Source organism: Camelus bactrianus, chromosome 10 (genome assembly GCF_048773025.1).
Source record: "Camelus bactrianus isolate YW-2024 breed Bactrian camel chromosome 10, ASM4877302v1, whole genome shotgun sequence".
In the NCBI taxonomy this organism is placed as follows: domain Eukaryota; kingdom Metazoa; phylum Chordata; class Mammalia; order Artiodactyla; family Camelidae; genus Camelus; species Camelus bactrianus.
The window spans coordinates 47682468-47705024 of record NC_133548.1 but is presented as its reverse complement, the minus strand read 5'-3'; the positions used below and the strand labels follow the sequence as shown (position 1 = coordinate 47705024).

The following is a 22557-nucleotide window of genomic DNA, read 5'->3' as shown; positions in this document are numbered from 1 at the left end:
GCTGGAAATTGCTTCAATGGGGATGAGTTATGTTTGTATCCTTGCATGCTCCCAGAATTGAATTAGACTGTCTAGCTTCATGTTTTAAAGTAGGTATAATAATGCTTAGTCTTAAAAGAGTTTTTAAAAACTCAACTTTAACAAAACTGTATAAATGTAGTTAAAGAAAACTTTAGAAGGAAGAAAACAACTTTTTTTTTTTTTTTTTTTTTTTTTTTTACAAAAAAGCTTTCTGGAATTTTGATTTGGACTGCAATGAATGTATAGATGAAATTGGGAACAACTGACATCTTAACAGTGTGAACTCTTCTATTCCTTTAACATGAAATACCTCTCCATTTATTTAGATCTTCTTCAATTTTTTCTATCAGTGTTTTAAACTTTTTCACATAGTTTTTACATGTTCTGTTAGATTTATACCTGAGTACTTCATTTTCCCACCTATTATAATTTTTTTTTAATTTCAAATTTTGATTGTTCATTACAGGTGCATAGGAGAACAATTGAGTTTTGTATGTTGACCTCATATCTTGCTTGCAGCCTTGCTAGTTAAACTCAATTCAATTATTAGTTGTAGAAGGATTTTTTTTTGTAGACTCTTTGGGGTTTTCTACATAACTAGTCATGCTTCTGTGAATAAAAGTAGTTTTATTTCTTCCTGTCCAATCTGTATGCCTTCTGTTTCTTTTTCTTGCCTTACTGTACTCGGTGGGACTACCAGTAGTGTCAAAAAATGACTGGTAAGAGAGGACATCCTTGCCTTATTCCCGATTTTAGGGGCAAAGCTTTCACTTTCCATTAGAAGTATGTTAACTGTAGGCTTTTTGTATATACCCTTTGTTCAGTTAAGGATTTTTTTTCTGCTTCTAGTTTCTTGAGAGTTTTTATCATGAATCTGTGTTAAATTTCACCTATTTTTTATTCTGTTTAGTCCTCAAATCAAATAGATCAATAAAAATTTCATTAGAACTTGGTTGTTCTTACATAATTAAGTTTAAACAATATTAATCTTTATTTTTGATAAAAAGGCTAAAATATGTAAATATATGTTTAATATATAACATGGGATTAATGCCTCATTTCCTCATGAAATGAATAGAAAAGTAAAGGTAATTTATTATGTAATTTAAAATAATCTATTGATTAATTTTTTAATTTAACTTCAATTATGTACCACACAAAACAATGAGAAGTATTTCATAACTTTTCTTAAGGGTGGGGGTGGATTCTCTATTAATTTAAGAATAGTAAAGACATTGTATAATTTATAATCATTGTATAATTTACATCAGTTTGAGAAGTATCCAATTTATGCAGTGAACTTGTTAATTTTAAAAAGTCATTTGCATACTGTTTGGAATTTCATGACGAAAAGGTATACTATATGAATAACATGGTTTCCTATCATTTTGAAGTCTCATCTGAGGTCAGATCCTTAGTGAAATCTAAATACTAGTTTTTCTGTATGTTGGGGAGAAGAAATGGATACAGAATAACCTGTGAGAGCCATGGAGCACACTCCTGCTCTGCTTTCTGTGGTAAATGGGCAGAAGGTTAAGCTATCAGTCCATTTCCCAATGTCTGCTGAACAGGGACTTTCTTTGTATTGCTTTACTTGTTAGAGCAATATAGCAAGTGTTATTGAGAGGTGAAACAAAGCAGGTCTTACATCAGACACTGATGGCTTTTTATAAAGTTGAAATGGGATATTATTGGATGTTCCAAACAGTACATTTTTATGAAAACTACTGCTTCAGAGTAGACTGTATTGGAAATCAAATCATCATTATATATCAGTGATACTCAGGTAAATAGAAATGTGTGTGTGTGTGTGTGTGTGTGTGTGTGTAGTGCACCAGTTTTAGAAAGTAATAATGCACTGGGAAGTGATTTTTTTTTTTTAACAACGCACACAAAAATTACCAACCACAGGTTTATCTTCCTTAACTGCTTAGTTGGGGGTAGATTTTATTTTCTATACAAATAAATCTTTTATTCATAAAATACAGCTTTAAGCATAATGTAAAAGATAAACCAGTTAAGGATAGAATACTTTCAGAAGCATGAATGTTATTTAGGGCCTTTCTTAAAATGACCGTGGAGTATTTCTTGAGCATCCATGCAGATTAGATCTTGAACAGCTGCATGGAGCACCCAGAAGTCATGATTCTTTTCTCTGTGAACTAACTTGAATAAAGTCTTTCATCTAAAGATCTCACTGTTTGTCTATTTCATGAATCCCCCATCTCATCCCTGAAGGGCTCCATTCAGTTTAATACAGTTCAACATTGTGGTTTAGAGCTCTGGAAATTGCGGTTGTAACTTAGAATGCATAAAAGATAACAAGTTGAAGTGATTTCAAAAATTTTTAAAGAATTATATAAAATCTACTTTAAAATGATTTTGGGAGCAAAGATTTAGAATGATAACTAGGGGTTCTAATTCAAACTTAACAACTTAACTAGTTATGTGATCTTAAGTAAATTATGTACGTTCTAAGTGTCCAGTTTCTCTGTAGTTATAACAAGGCCTAACAGAATTAAGAAAGAAGCATGTTGAGATGCTTGTTCATTTGTTTTATTTAAATTTATAGTGTGATTCTGCCCTCTTAGTCCTTCTCATAATCTGAGGTTCATATTACATCCCATGTTCTGTATGAAGTGTTCTGCGACCACTTTAGCAGTGATTAAACTGAAATAGTCACTATCATATTATTTGGAAGTAATTTGCAAAGAAAATATCAGATGATCTTTTCCTCCTCTGGGTACTTATATCACAATTTGCCACTTGTTTGGCAGTAACCTACGTGTTGCCTCTCATTTTATGTTGCATCCTTCTTATTCCTATCTACATATTATGAGCTCTTTGAATTCAGAGATCTTGACTTATTTGAAGCTTCACAAAAATTAATATGTAGTGCCTTCTAAGTATGGATTAAACTTTTTTTTCCATTGCTTTGGAGTATTCACACATACGTTCCCTTTCAATCATGGAGAAGGTAAAATTTGACTATAATTTTACTAAGGAACTTATTTATTATATTAAAACTACCTGATCATAATCTTAGCAATCTGGTACTTTTTTTTTCCTTTGAGTGTACAAAAATTAGGAATCAGAGAAATTTTGATCTAAGCATTTGTAACTCAGAATATCAAAAACACAAAAGGAGTTTTGGTATTATACATTAGAAATGGAATAATATAGGTGACATTTATTCATGCAATCAGTGAACATAATTGATACCAACTAAATACTAGGCTCTTAGCTATAGCCTGGAGATGCAGTAATTAAAAAAAAAAGACAAGATCCATACCTGATGGAGCTTATAGTCAGTAAATAGGCAAAATAAATTTAAACCATACTGTAATAATGTATAAGGATTCTGAATAAGTAGGGTGGTGGATGAGAGAGGAGTTTGTTGGAGGGTAAGCTTCTTTGTATACAGTGGTTAGAGAAAGCCTCTTAGAGAAAGATACAAAGTAAGACTTATAGGATAATAGAGTGCCAAGATTATGGTCTCTAAATACCATGGTCTCTAAATACGATTTCTCTCTGAAAGTAATCAGAATTCCTTGGAAAACTAGCTTACTGAAGATCTAGAATAAAAACTATAAAAGAAAAAAAAGGAATTATTAAAGTCTACTGGAGTCATGATATGGGAGCCAACTTGGAGGGACTCTCACTGACCACAGATGTAGCATTTGGAACATCAAAAGAATCGTGACTGCAATAGATTGAAACACATCCATTATTCAAAATATGTGAGTTCATAATGTTACTTTGAAAATTCATTGTTGACTTTTGGACTAAAACCACACAATCAAGTATTTATCTTCCTTTTCCTCTAAGGACTGTACCTTAGGATTCCCAAATAGTTTAGATAGGATAGTTCTTTAAAAAAAAATTCAAGCTGATAAATGCAGAAAGAATGATTAACTATTCTGTTTTAATGAAATGAAACCAAACACCTAGGCAATGAAACTTTTCACATTTTTCTCTATATACTTTTGAATATTTCATGTTAGGAAATTTAAAAATCGATTTAAAGAAAGGGCAGTACGAAAAGCAGATAGGAATGGGAATGGTGGGAAGATATTTCATACAAATAGGGAACAGTATGAAAAAGGTACAGAAGTGAAAAAAGTCCTGTACATAGTCAGGGAAGACTTAATTGTATTCCCCAAAGTATAAGGTGTATTAGTGGAAACATTATGGTTATGCAGTTGTATGTGAGTTTTTAGAATGCACAGGACCTGAAAATAGTGAAATGAAACTATTGCCAAGTTGAAAAGGAAGTTGAGATTCCAAGGTGTTTCTCTATAGTTCTTGCTACCCTTTGGGCTCATTGAAATAATGGTAAACAGAAGTATTCAATGATGGATTTAATTAAGCCAAATTGATTTGGCATTAGACCTTAGTAGAAAGGTACCATGTATACAGTGCCACATTGATTTTACTTGGGCAATCTCTGCTTAAAGTAGACAAACAATTAATGTGATTGTTCTTAATCTCAGCATTTTATTTGCTCTTTTTAAAGTTACATGTATAGAGACAACTATCCCAAAGTTAACATCTTCTGATCCATTACATAGGAACCTGTTATAGTGTCGGGACCACTTATGTTTCCTTCTAAAAGTAGTATGTTCTATATTGAGAGTGAGTAGTTTAACCTCTCTTGCCAGTGAAATAGCCTTTTCTGTTCAAATCCTGATACCCACTGTACCTATTATGGATAAATATTCTGTTTGTCCAGGTTCATGTTATGTGTATAACAAAAGTGAGTTTTTCTTTTGAAACTAATTTTTTCATTTTAAGCTACTTGTGCCACTGTATTACTTAAAAAGAAAAACATTTCAAATTTGCCTTAAAAATTACTAGTGTAGAATAGCATGAAAGTTTGTTCATTAATTTTACAAGCCAGTGTGTATCTTTCTGCTCCAAATTAAATGCGTTGTTGTCTTTCTTGCTGTATGAGTTTGGCTCCTGGGATTCAGAAATGCAATATATGCCGCAGCAGAGGAATGGTGGGAACTTGAAATGTCAAACTGAGTAATGAGATCTCTGTGGAGGTGGACAGCTGGGTTCTCTGTGATATAACAAAGGTAGTTTGTTTTCATGGCTGCTCACATAGTTCGATGAAGTAAAAAGCATTTCAATTTTTTCATCTTTATACTCACCTTTTTTCCTAAAAATGCAGACAAGAAAAGACTGACAGTAATGAAACAAGTTATAGTGCTCTACCATTCATAATTGGTTCTTTATCTCTGAATTAAATTTACATATGAAAAGGTTGGATTATCTAAGTAATGTATTTTAAGGAAAAAGCATCCTTTATGGCACAATACTTACTTTATAATTTGTATTATGTATTTTGTATACATATGTATGTGTATTTTTTTGAACAGGGTATCCAGAAGTTGGCTAGTCAGTATCTGAAGAGAGATTGGCCTGGAATAAAAGCTGATGATCGGAATGATTACAGGTAACTTAATAAGTAGTTCTTGCCCATTTTCTTTAAAACTGGTTTCACTCAGAGCCATGTCACATATAGATAATGTAGACTCTGGTTTTTTTAAAGAAAAATTGCTTCTTTATGGTTTCAGACATAATGTCAAATTATCAATGTTAATGTTCTACAACATATGTAATCTTTATAAAATAGATCATTTTCATGCATCTTTAGCCAAGATTATACTTTGTTTAATTAATTAATACACGCATAAGGAATTTCAAGAAGGTAGATGACAATGAACACAAATTATTTCCTCAGTGACCTATAGATAAAACACATTATTACAACAATACACCAACAAGAGTATAATGGTCTACCATGATCATTGATTCTTTACATCTGAAACAAATTCTAAATTTCAAAAGATAGGATTCTGTGGGCCTCAACTTTTATAATACTTTCTTTTGTAACTTAAAAAAGAAAAAAATCTGAGGATTTTTTTCAGTCCTATCTTACTCTGTTCAGGCTGCTATAACAAAATACCACAGACTGGGTGGCTTATAAATAAGAGAAATTTATGTCTCACAGTTCTTGAGGCTGGAAGTCCGAGACCAAGATATTAGCATGGTGAGTCTTCTGAGTTTGTCTTCTGAGATGCAGACTTTTCAACTTTTGGCTGTGCCCTCACGTGGTAGAAGGGATTTGGAAGTTCTCTGGGGTCTGCTTTATAAGGGCACTATTCTGCCTTCACCAGCCCCAAAGCCTTACCTCCCTATTACCATCACCTTTGGGGAGTTAGGATTTCCGCATATGAATTTGGGAGGAACACAAACATTCAGACCATTGCAAGTCATTTTTATGTAAATGTTTCTCAAAGTTCTCTCAGCTCTCTAGTGACTGACTGTTTTAAGTAATCTTATCTGCATTTCTGTCTTTAAATATTGCCTATAAACTAGTAATGATCTATGTTTTTATTAATTCCTCAGCTTGGGAATGAAAAAGTTAGCTGCCTCTAACTTTGACTCCTTCCCAGATCTCACCTTCTCTCAGGAATATTAAGTAGCTGCTTCTCTGCCTGTGCTCTCTCCCTTTTACAATACCACCAACCATCTGTATGTCTTTGTAAAATAGGCCTACTGTCACCCTTATACTTGAAAATCTCCTATTGTTTCTCCTTGTCAAGAGAATGAAATTAAAAAAATTTTTTTAAAATGATATCCAAAGCCAAGAAGAATCCTGACCCCAAATTACCTTTCTCTCCTCATCTCTGGCTATTTCTCCTTTGAAATTTTGTGCTTGGTTCCCCAACCCTTGGCACCTTAAGCAACATTATACTTTCTGCTTGTTATCAGTCACTATATAAATTAATCTTAGATTATGAATTTAACTTAATCCCACTTTCTAGAGTCTTTTTGAGTTGTGGTTCTATATTCCAGACCTAGGGAAGATCTGTGGTTTTGTTTGTTAATTTTTTTTTTTACCTAAAAAATTATTTTAGGTTCATGTGCAGTTTTTAGAATTAGTACAAAGAGCAATCTTATATTCTTCACCCAGTTCCCCCAGTGGTAATATCTTACATAACTATAGTACAGTATCACAACCAGTAAATTGTTATTGATACAATTGACCAATTTAATTCAGAACTCACTCGTTTTACATGTATTACTTATGTGTATGTAGGTGTATGCATACTAAGTTCTATGATGTTTTATTGCATGTGTAGATTTGTGTGACCACCACCACAGTCAGAATAAATTTATTGGTTTGTTTTCTTTTTTTAAAATTTATTTTTATTGAAGTGTAGTTGATTTACAATATTCTGTTAGTTTTCAGCGTATAACAGAGTGATTCAGTTACGCAGATACTGATACTTTTTCAGATTCTTTTCCGTTATAGGTTATTACAAGATATTGAATATAGCTCTCCTATGCAGTAGGTCATTGTTGTTTATTTATTTTATATATGCTAGTGTTTATATGTTAATCCCAAACTCCTGATTTATCCCTCCCCCTCACCCCTTTCCCCTTTGGTAACCATAATTTGTTTTCTATGTCTGAGAGTCTATTTGTGGCTTGTAAATAAGTTCATTTGTCTCACATTTTTTTTAGATTCCACATGTAAGTGATATCTTATGGTATTTGTCTTTCTCTGTTTGACTTAACTTCACTTAATATAATAATATCTAGGTCTATCCATGTTGCTACTAATGGCATTATTTCATTCTTTTTTATGGCTGAGTAGTATTCCATTGTGTGTATATTTATCACATCTTTCTTATCCATTCATCTGTTGATGGGCATTGAGCTTGTTTCCATGTCTTGGCTATTGTAATTAGTGCTGCTATGAACCTTGTGGTACATGTATCTTTCTGAGTTAAGACTTTTCTCTGAATATATGCCCAGGAGTGGGATTACTGGATCATATGGTAACTCTATTTTTAGTTTTTTAAGGAACCTCTGTACTGTTCTCCATAGTGGCTGCACCAGTTTATATTCCCACCAACAGTTATAGGAGGGTTCCTTTTTCTCCACACCCTCTCCAGCATTTATTATTTGTAGACTTATTAATGATGGCCATTCTGACTGGTGTGAGGTGATACCTCATTGTAGTTTTGATTTGCATTTCTCTAATAATTAGTGATACTGAGCATCTTTTTAGTGTGCCTGTTGGCCATCTGTATGTCTTCTTTGGAGTAATGTCTGTTCAAGTCTAACATCCATTTTTGATTGGGTTGTTTTTTGTTGTTGTTGTTGATACTGGGCTGTGTGAGCTGTTTGTATATTTTCAGATTAATCCTGTGTCAGTCTCATCATTTGCAAATATTTTTTTTCCCATTCTGTAGATTGTCTTTTCATTTTGTTTGTGGTTTCCTTTGCTGTGCAAAAGCTTTTAAATTTAATTAGGTCCTATTTGCTTATTTTTGCTTTCATTTCCATTACTCTAGGAGACAAATCAAAAAAGAGATTGCTGCAGGCTATGTCAAAGCGTGTTTTGCCTATGTTTTCCTCTAGGAATTTTAGAGTATCAGATCTTCATTTAGGTCTTTAATCCATTTTGAGTTTATTTTTGTATGTGGTGTTAGAGAATGTTCTAATTTCATTCTTTGAAATGTAGCTGTCCAGTTTTCCCAGCACACTTATTGAAGAGACTGTCTTTTCTCCACTGTATATTCTTTCCTCCTTTGTCATAAATTGACCGTAAGTACTTTAGTCTATTTCTGGGCTTTCTCTCCTGTTCCATAGAGCTGTATATCTGTTTTTGTGCCAGTACCATTCTGTTTTGATTACTGTAGCTTTGTAGTATAGTTTGAAGTCAGAGTGTGATTCCTCCCACTCTGTTCTTCTGTATCAAGATTATTTTGACTATTCTGGCTCTTTTGAATTTCCATACAAATTTAAACATCTTTTTTTCCAGTTCTGTGTAAAATGCCATTGGTAATTTGATAGGAATTGCATTGAATCTGTAAATTGGCTTGGGTAACATGGCCATTTTAACAATACTGATTCTTCCAGTCCAAGAACATGATATACCTTTCCATCTGTTTGTGTTGTCTTCATTTTCTTTCATCAGTGTCTTACAGTTTTCAGAGTACAAGTCTTTTACCTCCCTATGTATGTTTATTTCTAGGTATTTTATTCTTTTTGATGTAATGGTAAATGAGAATGTTTCCTTAATTTCATTTGCTGATACTTCATTGTTAGTGTCTAGAAATGCAAAAGATTTCTATATACTAATTTTCTGTCCTGCAACTTTACCAAATTCATTGATGAGCTCTAGTAGTTTTCTGGTAGCCTTATTAGAATTTTCTATGTATAGTATCATGTCATCTGCAAACAGTGACAGTTTTACTTCTTTTCTAATTTGGATCACTTTTGTTTCCTTTTCTTCTCTATTGCTGTGGCTAAGACTTCCAAAACTATGTTGAATAAATGTGGCGAGAGTGGGCATCCTTGTCTTATTTCTGATCTTAGAGGAAATGCTTTCAGTTTTTCATCACTGAGTATGATGTAAACTGTGAATTTGTCATATATAGCCTTTATTATGTTGAAGTATGTTACCTCTTTGCCCACTTTCTGCCAAGTTTTTTATTATAATTGGATGTTGAATGTTACCAAAAGCTTTTTCTGCATCTATTGAGATGATCATATGGTTTTTATTCTTCAATTTGTTAATGTATCACACTGATTGATTTGCAGATATTGAAAAATCCTTGCATTCTTGGGATAAATCCCACTTGATCATGTTGTATGATCCTTTTAATATATTGTTGGAGTTGATTTGCTAGTATTTTATTGAGGATTTTTGCATCTGTGTTCATCAGTGGTATTGGCCTGCAATTTTTGTGTGTGTGTGATAACTTTGTCTGATTTTGGTATCAGGGTGATGGTGACCTCATAGAATGAGCTTGGAAGTGTTCCTTTCTCTGCAATTTTTGGAATCATCTCAGAAGGATTGGTGTTAACTCTTCTCTAAAATGTTTGGTAGAATTCACCTGTGAAAGCCACCTGGTTGTAGACTTTTGTTAGTTGGGAATTTTTTAATTACTGATTCAATTTCAGTACTAGTAATTGGTCTGTTCATATTTTCTATTTCTTCCTGGTTCAGTTTTGTAGATTGTGCCTTTCTACGAATTTGTCCATTTCTTCTAGGTTGTCCGTTTTACTGGCATATAGTTGCTCATAATAGTCTTTTATGGTCCTTTGTATTTCTGTGGTGTCATTTGTAACTTCTTTTTTGTTTCTGATTTTATTGATTTAGGCCCTCTCTTTTTTTCTTGATGAGTCTGGCTAAAGGTTCATGAATTTTGTTTATCTTTTCAAAGAACCAGCTTTTAATTTCATTGATCTTTTCTGGTTTTTTTTTTTTTTAAGCCCCTGTTTAATTTATTTCTGCTCTGATCTTTATGATTTCTTTCCTTCTACTAACTTTGGGTTTTGTTTGTTTTTCTTTCTCTGGTTGCTTTAGGCTTAAGGTTAGGTTGTTTTGAGATTTTTCTTATTTCCTGAGGTAAGCATGTATCACTATAAACTTCCCTCTTAGGGCTGCTTTTGCCGTGTCCCACAAGTTTTGGATCATTGTGTTTTCATTTTGGTTTGTCTCTAGGTATTTTTTTTTTTTATTTCTTCAGTATCTATTGGTTGTTTAGTAGTATGTTTAGCCTCCATATGTTTGTATTTTTGGCGTTTTTTTCTTGTAGTTGAATCTTAATGTCATAGTGTGTGGTCAGAAAAGATACTTAATATGATTGCAGTTTTCTTAAGTTTACTGAGGCTTGTTTTGTGGCCCAGCATGTGATATATCCTGGAGAACGTTTCACGTGTACTTAAGAATAATGTGTTTTCTGCTGCTTTGGGATGGAATCATCCAGATAGAAAATCAGTAAGGAAATACAGGCCTTAAATGATACATCATACCAGATGGACTAGTTAGACTGTGTACTATTGAGTGCCTACTGGCACTACCCAGACCCTGTTCTAGGTAGTGAGGATACACGAGTGAATAAAACAAAGCTTCTACTTCATGGAGCCTTCTTTCTAGTGATAGAAGACAAGACAATAGACATATGAGTAATTAAACATGTCAGTTGGTAATAAGGACAGTAAGCATAGTGAGAAGAATACTGACCACCAAGAAGTGGTTGGCACTGCAAGGGCTGTACTGTATAGAGCGTAGAATGTGGGGAGATAAGAACAAAAACAGAGAGGTCATTTAGGCAATTACAGTAATTTAGACACAAGATAGTGGTGGCTGAAAGCAGGGTAGTAGCTGTGGAAGAGATAGGCAGTAATCAAATTCCATTATATTTTTAAAGTCTAGTGAACCATATTTCTTACTGGATCAGATGTGGAATGTGAGAGAAAAAGGAGGAATCAATGACTCTAGGGGTTTTGGCTTGAGCAATTGGAAGGTTTGAGTAACTGTCAATGAGATGAAATAGATGATCAGAATTGATTTTAGGGAAATCAAGAATTTGGTTTTGAGCATGTTAGTTTTAAGTTGCCTACTAAATATCCAAGTTGGATAGGGAGGGGTTAGGGAAGATGTCTGAATTAAAAATTCAGGAATAGTCAGCATATTGACATTATTTAAAGCCAGGAGACTGGATGAGTATGTCCAAAGAGTGAATATGTAGTTACAGAAAAGAAGCTGACTGTGCAAACACTCCAGCATTCATGGGGCAATGAGATGGAGAGGAAGCAGCAGAGGAGACTAAACTGTGGCTAGTGGGGTAAGAGGAGACCAAGAAGAGTGATGTCCTGGAAGCCAAGTGAAGAAAGCATTTCAAGAAGGATAAACTTGGTCAGTGCTCCTGACTAATTGAATAATAGGCCCCAAACCTGAATTTGACTATTGGGATTAGCTAAAGGGAGATTTTTGGTGGTTGCGACAAGTAATTTCAGAATGGTGAATGTTAAAGCCTTATTTGAATTGAATCAAGAGAGACCAGGAGGAGAGTAAGTGGAAACAGTAATTTTAGACGGTTCTTTCAATGAGTTTTGCTGTTAAAGGGAACAGACATTGGGGTGGTAGCTAGAAAGAAATGGAGGCTAGAAAGAAATGGAGGGTTGATGGAAGGTTTTTTTTATATGGGAGATATTATTGCATTTTTATATGCTCATGAGAATAACCCTGTAGAGGTGGAAAAATTGGTATTGTAGGAAAAAGCACAATTACTGAATTGCTATTCTTGAGTGAGAGATTATATAGTATAGTATAAATGCAAAGGATTGGCCTTCAGAACAAGGTTAATTTATCAGAGTAAAAGGAGGGATGGCTGAGTGTATGGGTGCAGAGGCAGATAGATAGATAGGTATGGTGGGAGCATGTGGACATTGTCTTTTATCTTTATTGTCAGCTGAAAGTGGGGTCATATTAAAGGTTTGAGATGAGAGGAGAAGGTGGGAGATAATTATTTAGAGGAGCAAGAGAATAAGTGAGTTAGGGGAATGTAGTAAGATTGCTGGGTAGCACCCAAGGGGGGTGACTAGAATTTATGTGACGTCAATTTAAAGTGAAACCAGGCAGCATGATTATTGATTTCTCCAGCATTGTTCTGTTGCACAGACTTTGATATGGTGTAAACAGAATTTTGGATTTAACCAAGGTTTTGGGTTTTCCATAATGATGGAAAGAGAGTAGGCAAGGATAATAGGGTGTACATACGAGGTGATTATAATTGTGGACCATGAAATCTAGGCTGGGTAAGGAGCTGTAAAGGAAGATTATGAGAGGGAGTAAGAGACCGTATAGGAAGGTAGGATCAAATGGATCATGGGCTCTGATCGGGTTGAGTAATTGTAGAGTGAGAATCCTAAAGGAAGTGAGTGGAAATAGGAGGTGTTAGTCATAGATTAGATGATTAAATTGGGATTAGAGCAGAGGAGTAGTTATTGATAATGGCAAAGTCTAGGTTATGACCATAAGAGTGCTGTTTCCTGGTGAATAGCTGTAGAAAAATTTCACAACCTCTCTGAGCCTTACTTTTCTACTCTACAAAATGGGGATAATGCCTATTTTACAAAGTTGTCATGAGAATTAAATGATATGATAAATGTAAAATACATGATATAGTGCCTATCATGTGATAGGTTCTTAAAAGAATTTCCTTCCTTTCTTTTATAATTTTCAGCCTCATTTCCTGACCTGAGCAGAATAGCAAAATACCATAAATGCTTGATACTTTTCCTTATGCTTCAAAATTGTATATGTGAAGCCTAGTGAAATAAAATTTTTAAAAAATCACTCTATGACCCATTATTATTTTTCTTCAATTGGGATGAAAAATACCACTACTACTGGAACTATCACTATTATGTTAATAGAAGTATTTCTATTTCTTCTGCAATTCTGTGACTATTACTATTTATTCATTTCAAGAATCTCTGTGGTAAGGATTTTCATATCACTTGCATTTAATTGTTAAAATAGCCCTGTAAGCTACATGGTGCTGGTATTTTTTGCTATTTTTCCATTTGCCAATTGAAGAAATGGAAGTATGGTGAGGTGTGCTACATATGATTATATTGGTTAACTAGAACTTGAATCCAGGTCTTCTGACTGACAGTTAACTGAATTTTGTGCTTTTCACGGTGTCTCATTGTTGAGTATATGTTTGCCTGCTATTTGTCTAATAATCTCTAAAGGTCTCTTTTTAAATTCTATAATGAAAGGATTTTCCCTTTTATTTTATAGTCCTCATAATTTATTCATACATCCATTCATTCACTTTCTTCATTCAACACATTCTTATTATAACCTTTCTAAATGTTAGACTATGTCCTAGGCCCTGGGAATACAATAGTGAGAAAGACACCCCTGTCTTCATGAAATTTCCACTATAGTAAGAGGGACAGACATTAACTAACAATTATATAAAAATATTTACAATTGAAAGAAAAGTGCTAGAGCCGTGTGAACAAGTAACTGAGACGGCCTTGACTGAGTCTGTGCATTGACGTGGTGGTGATCATGAGATTTCCCTAAGGAAGTTACATTAAAGCTGAGATTTGAAGGATGATCAGCAATCAACTAGGTGAAGGAGTAAAAGGAAAGAGGGTGCTGCTGAAGGGGATAGCATGGATGAAGGGCTTCTTCCTTATTCCCCTCGTTCTGCTCTTCCTTCACTCCTTCCTTTGGATTACAGTTCATAATGGTTGTTTCTCATTTTCATTATGATTTTAAAATGTATTTCAAGTATAAGTTAATAGTTACAAAGCGTGGTAGTGAATTTTTCTCTCAGTGCATTCTCTAAGAAAATAAATTATTTGGGTCACTTAGAAGCTCTCCTGTGGTGAGTTTACATTCTAGATTTCATTGGTAGTCATGCAGTAAGGCCATTAATTTTGCTGTTCTTTTTTTCCCAGTCTTACTGAAAAACAATTGACATCACTGTATAAGTTTAAGGTGTATAGCATGATAGTTTGATTTACATATATTGTGAAATGACTGTCATAGTAGGTTTAGTTATTTATTATCTCATGTTTATTTTACTGTTCGTAAGTCCATCGCTGCTTTTATGCTGACAGTTTTTGCTGACACAACAGGCTAGATCTTTTTTCCAAAGGGAAAGTAACATACCTCTGCTTAAATAAGTGAATATTTCCATCTAAACCGATACATTTGGTGAATTACACAAACTACTAATCCATTACACAAACTGGTCATTTCCTTGGTTGAAAAATACAGTTGCAAGTTTTTTTAGTTTCAAGTAGGCTGGAGACCCAGGCAATTTTTCTTTTTCTTGTTTTCCTGCTGTCATCTACTGACCCACAGCTGGCATTTTATGTAGCACATGGTTTCACACATTGCTATAGTAGGAAATCCACATGACACAAGAAGGAAAATCTTAGGGAGATGAATATTATAATCTTCAGGGCAAATATCTCTTTTTAAAAACAAAATACCATTCATTGTTGTGATAAGTTATAAAATATGTTTATAACTATTATAAGAGCATATTAGAACTGACTCAGGCATTTAGCAAAACAGAAAAGAAGGTTTGAAAAGGAAGTTGGCTACAGAAAGTAAAGGATAAATCATTCTTTGACTTTGCTGAAAGATTGCTAAGAGCACATTTATCAAGCAAAGGTGATGGGACTTGCTTGGAATGACTCCAAGTCACAGTTTGATGCTGGGTAAGCATTATTACAACAACAGAGAAACAGATGTAGAGTATTGATGCTGTAGACTTCTTTTGTCTGACAAATAGATTTCGCAAGCACATTAACAATTGTTCTCGACTTATTTTTTCAGCCACATCAGTTTATGTAACAGAGCAAAATTATATAGTTGAAAGAAAATATACTTTAGAGATACCCAACCTTCATCTGTATCTCAGTACTACCACATTCTTGTGTGATCTAGAGTGATTCTCTAAATCTCTCTGAGCCTCAGTCACCTCATCTGTAAAATAAGGGAAATACTTTAATGAAATAATGAAATTTGATATTCATAACGATGATCCTGAAAAAGTGAAAGACCCGGACAGTCTGAATTATTCACCAATCTTTATAGTGTTAGCTTTGTCTAAAATTGTAATTCTTGTATCACTTTAGTCCAGTATCAAGAATAGCTGATGAGTCAAAACAGTCCACTGCCAAGCTATAGAGGAATAGAGTGTATGCCATGTTTCTACTTGTTAAAAATTACTACCTATGAATCAATATAAATACACTTTTAATTATAAAGAAAACATTCGTTCTGCTTGTCAGTACTAACCAGTGAGCATAAGGTTAGGCAACTTTGTCTTCCTTTTCTCTGTCTAATACTTTCTGTCCCTCTTTGAATTTAGGAGCATGTATCCTGTTTGGAAATCTTTTCTCGAGGGAACAATGCAGGTAGCCCAGTCTCGGATCAATATATGTGAAAACTATAAAAACTTCATTTCTGAGCCTGCAAGGACAGTGAGAAGCTTAAAAGAACAGCAACTAAAAAGGGTATTGTTTCTATTTGTTCTTTTCCTGTATGCATTTTTATATCTCACTACTACATTTATAATATGCAAAATTATGTAAAATTGCATTTAACAGTTAAAATTTTTCTTTATGGTCTAAATGTTTGTGATTTCCACATGGGTTTTCTTATTTCAGCATGTTACTAGAACTTTCTGATTTCCACACGTTCCCTCTAACTACTATATGTTATTAACTGACAAAGGTGAGTGTAGTTTGAATCTGTGGACATTCTGAAAGCTCAGTAAACACATTTTACAAATGCCAGTTTTCAGCTTAACTCAAGTAAATAGATCTACTTAGCTTCGTAATATTGGTATAGTTTGGTGTATGTTAAAATAGTTACAATATTACTAATCCTACTAAGTCTTGAGAAAATTTGTCTTAGTTTCAACTTGACCCATTTTGCATAATATTAAAGGAAGTTGACACATTTTGATCATATATAGCAAACTTATTGCCAAAAATGGTGTACTCTAAAGTTTAATTATATAGGTTACGTAAGATAAAAGTTTTTAAATAGATCTTTCTTTGATTTTACAGAATTTTTTAAATTCATAGAAAAAATCATATTAAATGTGATTTTTATGAAAAGCTTGCTGTTGAAAGTAAGTGATTGAATTGTATCCTTTTTGGAAGTAGTTACAAAAATAGAGATTATCATGATGCCTAATAAATAATTAAATTTTTCTTATGGAAGCATTAATACTTTAGAAAATATTAAAGTAATTATTTAAGGAAATATTTCACAAGCCATCCAAACAAATATCAAATATTTTGATTCTAATTGTCATTTGGATTTTCACTACATTTTTATAAACAAAAACTAAAAAAACTAATCTTTCTTGTTTGCCAAAGATAATTTTAGTAGCATGAAATCAATATGTTAAATCTGTATTGTGTGTACGTAAAATTTTAATCTCTATTGAGCATTCATGTAATATTCGTGGGTTTTAACATATTTATATAAGAATGCCTTTGTTTTATCTTTGCTCAAAATTACCTCTTTCACAACAAACATGGTGAATAAGCTACATGACCACTGACCAAACAATGCTTTCGAGTTGGAAGAAAATATGTTGTCTGTGTGTATGTATGTGTGTGTATATCTATCCATGCATGCAGAGAAAGGGTGGGAGATGGGGTAGTGAATTAATACTAGTGTAACTTCCTAGATGGGAGGAAAAACGATGTTTCAGATAGCCAGTGCATTCACTAAATCTAATTGAATTATTGGAAAATTCTACCTTTCTCAATATCAGAATATTTTGAAAGAAGTAGCTATTTGTATTCTTCTCAGCCTGAAATTAACCAACATTCTTGGGCAACGAATGTTTGGTGAGATTTGACAAGTGCTCATATTTGTAAATTAACTTGCTTTATATTATAGCTGATAATAATGATGTTTATGTTTTATCTAAGCAGTCGTTAAGTACTAAGAACATATTGAGTGTACCTGTCAGGACTCTGAAAGTATAGATGACAGAAACTTACTCTAAACTGGCTTAAGCCAAGAAGGAGGTGTATTAGCTTATATAACTAGAAATTTCTGCATAGATGGAACCCAAGCAGAGATGGATCCAGGTGCTCAAATGGTATTAGAATTCAGTCTTTATTCCCATCCATTAGCTCTGCTTTCCCCAATGGCTTCAGTCTTTAGCAGCTCTCTCCACGTGATGGCCCCCAAAGTGCCAGATTTATAAATCTTACCGCTAGCAATCCCACATTTTCCACTTTGCCAAAAGTCCAACAAAACTAACAAATTGGGGCTCATTGGCTTATCTTGGGTTGTAGAGGTTACAGTCCTCATGTAAACCACATGGACTAAAAAATGGGGAAAGATGATTCTCCAAAGGAAAGTTGAGGTAAGTTCCCAAAGGAGCAAGCAGAAGCAACACATAGCACAACAATTGGCTTCTATAATTGTATTTCCCAAACTTTATAACAAATTGACTCCACATAGGATCAGAAGTCATCTGTACTTGTTCCTTTGCTTTTCCAATTCTTCCTCCCACTTTTTTTTTTTTTTTTTTTGCCTCTTTTGGATTAATCTTGTGTTTTTTTTCTTTTCTTCTTTTTTATTTTAGGGTAATAAGAACACTTAACATGAGATCTATACTCAATAGACTTTTTAAGTGTGCACTATAGTATTGTTATCTATAGGCAGAATGTTGTACAGCGATCTCTAGAACTTTTACTCATTTTGTACAGCTGAAATTTTGTACATGTTGATTTGCAACTCCCTCTTTCCTCTTCTTACATTCCCTGTGAACCACAATTCTGTTCTTTGCTTCCATGAGTTTGACTGTAAATGTAAATGGCATCATGTAATACTTGTCCTTCTGTGACTGGCTTATTTCCCTAAGTATAGTGTCCTCTGCTTCATCCATGTTATTGCATATTGCATATCCTTTTTAAGGCTGAATAATATTCCATCGTGTGTATGTACCACATTTTTTAATACATTCATGCATTGATCCACATTCTGGTTGTTCCCACATTTTGACTTTTGTGAATAATACTGCTTTGAACATGGGAGTGCTAAAACCACTTCAAGATCCTGATTTCACTTCTTTTGTATAAATACCTAGAAGTGGAATTGCTGGATCATATGGTACTTCTATTTTTAATTCTTTGAGGAACCACTATATTGTTTTCCATGACAGCTGCACCATTTTGCATTCCCACCAACAGTGCACAAGTATTCTAGTTTCCCCAAAACTTTGCCAATGCTTGTTGTCATTTGTTTTTTTGGTAATAACCATCCTAACAGATGTGAAGTAACAGCTCAGTGTGGTTGTTGATTTGCAATTTCCCTGATGATTAGTGACATCGAGCAATCTTATACTTTTTATTATCAGCTTTTTCCACTGTTAGTTTTTTAATTTTAAAATCTTGTTATTCTTTTAGTTAATTACCTTAGACATTCCAGTGTGCCTCCCTAACTTATTACAGTTTACCTTGAATTGGTACTGTTACTTCTCTCCAGACTTTACTCTAAATTAGCTTATGAAAGTCTACTGTGAATTAGTGTTTTACCACCTTATGAACAATATAAAAATGTCTTAATAGTATAATCCATTTATACCCCCATTATGGCTTTTGTGCTGTTAGAACTTTTGACTCTGTGTATTTTGCACTTCTTTTCAATTTTCTGTATTAATACCCTTTTTTCTCTCTGTAGATCAGTCTAGTGTACTCTGTACTTCTCTGTGCTTTAGCGATATCTTGAGGTTGATTAATACTCTGTTCTGCTATTTTTTAAAATTTTATTTGTTTTTTAAATTTTATTTTATTGAAGTAGAATTGATTTATAATATTGTGTTAGTTTCAGGGGTACAGCAAAGTAATTTAGTTATTTATATATTTTTAGATTATTTTCATTATAAGTTATTATAAGATATTGAATATAGTTACCTGTGCTATACAGTAAATCCTTGTGGCTTATCTATTTTATGTATAGTAATTTGTATCTGTTAATCCCATACTTATAATTTATCCCTCCTCCCATCCCTTTCCCCTTTATTAACATAAATTTGTTTTCTATGTCTGTGAGTCTGTTCCTATTTTGTATATAGATTTATTTATATTATTTTTTCAGATTCTACATATAAGTGATAGCATATAATATCTGTCTTTCTCTATCTGACTTATTTCACTTAGTATGATATTCTCTAGGTCCATCCATGTTGCTGCAAATGGCAATATTTCATTATTTTTTATGGCTGAGTAGTATTCCATTGTATATATACCAGATCTTCTTAAATGAAATCATCTGTTGTTGGGCATTTGGGTTATTTCCATGTCTTGGCTATTGTAAATAGTACTACAGTGCTGTTCTGCTATTTCTAATCTGCTTTTAAAACTTATCTTTTGGAATCTTAGTGTAATTTTCAGTTGTAGAATTTTTATTTGATTTTTTAAAAATACAGTCCACACTTCTGGTGCAACTCTCCATGGTTTGTCTTTATCCTCTTAAATATGTTGCTTCTAGTCTCTGTTTTATAATTCCACTATCTGAACCACTGTTCATCTCTTTTTATTGTTTACTGGGGTATTTTGTTTCTTTTGTTTTGGTTATTTGAGACTACTGTTTTAGTAGGCATCACAGTGCTGGACATTGTGGGGAAAAATTGTAGAGGCTCTGGAAGATGTTTTCTGTTTCCAAAGAGAGTTAGGTTTTCTGACAGGTAGACAGAATCCTATCAGATCTCCTTGATTCTATTAGGGTCTGGTTTTAGGCTTTTTAGGGCTGATCTGTTTCACTTTTGTCCCTATTCCTGGGATCTTAACTGAAAGTATGGGGTGCTTACCAAAGCCTTTCTGCTCTGACAAGACTTAGACTCCAGCCTTTGTCTTCTCAACATCCTGTAGCTGCTCTGATCCTCTGTTAACTGTTCAGCTCATTAGCCTTTCAGTTACTGTTCTTTCCTGAATTTCTTGGAGTTTCACCCCATACATGCCATTTAGAAGTCAATTGATGACTTAGGGGGAAATTGCATACAGATTTTTGGGCTTACTTCTCTGTAGTACCCTTCTTTCAAGATCTAGCCTTTCAAGTTCCTACTCTTTCAGCATCCTCAAACTCCAACCTCTGTTTCCACAGTCTAGTGAAAAAAACCACTTTCTGTTTATATCCTACTTCTTTGTGCCATGATTCAACACCTGCCCAAAGGAAAAAGGCAAATTGATTGTAGAGCTTACCTATCTGTGCTTCTCTTCTCCCAGATATAACAGTCCCTTGAGTCCAGTGTGTATTGCTGTTCTTTACTTTCATTTTTATTCCTGTCTTCAAGTCATTAGCAAGCCTATCTATCCTAATATCAGTATCATACTCAGGGATCATACTTTTAATTTCTTCACTAGGATCCTAAATTATAATATTCAAATTTACCATCATTTTGTGTGTGTCCTTAGCCCTAATGTAAACTTACACACTCATTTCTCTGTCTGCTCTGTGCTGATAACTCTTATGAAAGAACTAGGCGTATATCACATCAAAACTTTTCTTAACATAGATATTATTAAGCTTCTTATTAAGTATATAATTTGGTCCACCTCAGAAAATTGGATTCCTACAGAAAAAAAAATTATTTTAAAAGTTAGAAAGGAAATCCTAGGTAATCTAGTCCCCTGCAAATTAAATTTGATGGCTTTTTATTTAATAAATATTTTTGATATTTTTCTATGTGCAGGCATTTTCTTTTGAGGAAGAACCCAAATTACTCTCACTTGAAATAGTTTACTTGGGTGATGGAAAACATTTGATTATGGTTTTACTGAGTGCTAGGGAAGAAAGGGTCACAAAAGATCTCTTCACTGTGCTCACAGGTTGTCTATAATGGTGTTTGATAAACAGTATCTTAGAAAATTATGTAAAGGGGAAAAGCAAGTAGAAATAGAATCAACCAAAGTTTTCTAATGAGAATTTTTTTTAGAAGTCCTTTAAAAAATAGAAATTATAAAATCCAGATGATATTGTGGCACATATAGAAAGTAATTTAATTAATAACCTTTTATAGATGAAAATGAAGTAAGTAATCTCTGTAAGATGTTTTGTTACCCAAGACTAAGGAGAGATGTCTTGTGCTTCAGAGGGTAGAGATATAATATGTGCTTATGTACAGGTACCCGCGGTGTTGACTGTGTGGATATACTGAGATCCTATCCACATGGTTTGTAATCCTCAGGAAAACCTTTGACCTAATATGTTTTGTTTCCTCTCAAAATATTCAAATTAGCAGACCCTTTCAGTGCTTATATATCACCATGGTTAGTTTTTCTGAGGCCAAGTTTCATTGTTTCCAGTGAACATTTTGGATATAGATACCCTACACCTGATTCCTCTTTTAAATAATCTGTCCCATTTCCCCATTAAACCCAGTCATGTTTTTCAGACTTCATCCCAGTTCCTGGTTCTTAATATATAATTGTAGCCGTGGAGCATTCTCTTAGCTCTTTACACATGCAAACATGGCATTACTGAGATATTTAGCACTTCTCTATAGGCATGTCAGGCTGTCACGGTATTATTCATTAAACAAGAGATTTGTGTATGGGAAGGACTATTAAAAATTAAGGAGAAAGAAGAAGGATTTTTCTGTAAGATAAAAGCATATTATTTTAGTATGTCTAAATAATGAAATACTATTCAGCCAGAAAAAGGTGTGAAGAATTAATATGTGATACAACATACATGAACCCTGAAAACATTATGCTAGGTGAAAAAAGTGAAACATATAAGACCTCATATTAGATGATTCCATTTAAACACAATGTCCAGAATAGGAAATTCATGGAGACAGAAAGTAGATTAGTGGTTGCTAGGGTCTAGGGGTAGGTAGAAATGAGAGTGACTGCTAATGGGTCTGGGGTTTCTTTTTAGGGTAATGAAAATATTCTGGAATGAGATAGTGGTAATGGTTGTATAACCTTGTGAATATACTAAAAACCACTGAATTGTGCACTTTAAAAAGCGCACAGTTTCATGGTATGTGAGTTATATGTCATTTTATTAAAGTTTACTATTTTAAGGTAAAGTATCTCTATGTGAAACCTTAACACAGTTATCATAAAACTAAGGTACATACTGTAATGGGTTACATGGTAAATAATATCATCACTTTCTCACTTTGGGTAAGCTATTTAACCTTT

At 33.5% G+C, this 22557-nt stretch overlaps 1 protein-coding gene across 1 annotated transcript in view; it reads left to right on the top strand.

Annotated features, from left to right (window-relative positions):
• Positions 1–22557, top strand: part of FCHSD2 (FCH and double SH3 domains 2) — a 194461-nt gene that overhangs the window by 58696 nt on the left and 113208 nt on the right. Inside the window, exons 4-5 of the mRNA XM_010973089.3 lie at positions 5406–5482; positions 15744–15888. Of these exons, the coding sequence (XP_010971391.1) occupies positions 5406–5482; positions 15744–15888 (222 nt within the window). The remainder of the gene's footprint in view (positions 1–5405; positions 5483–15743; positions 15889–22557) is intronic.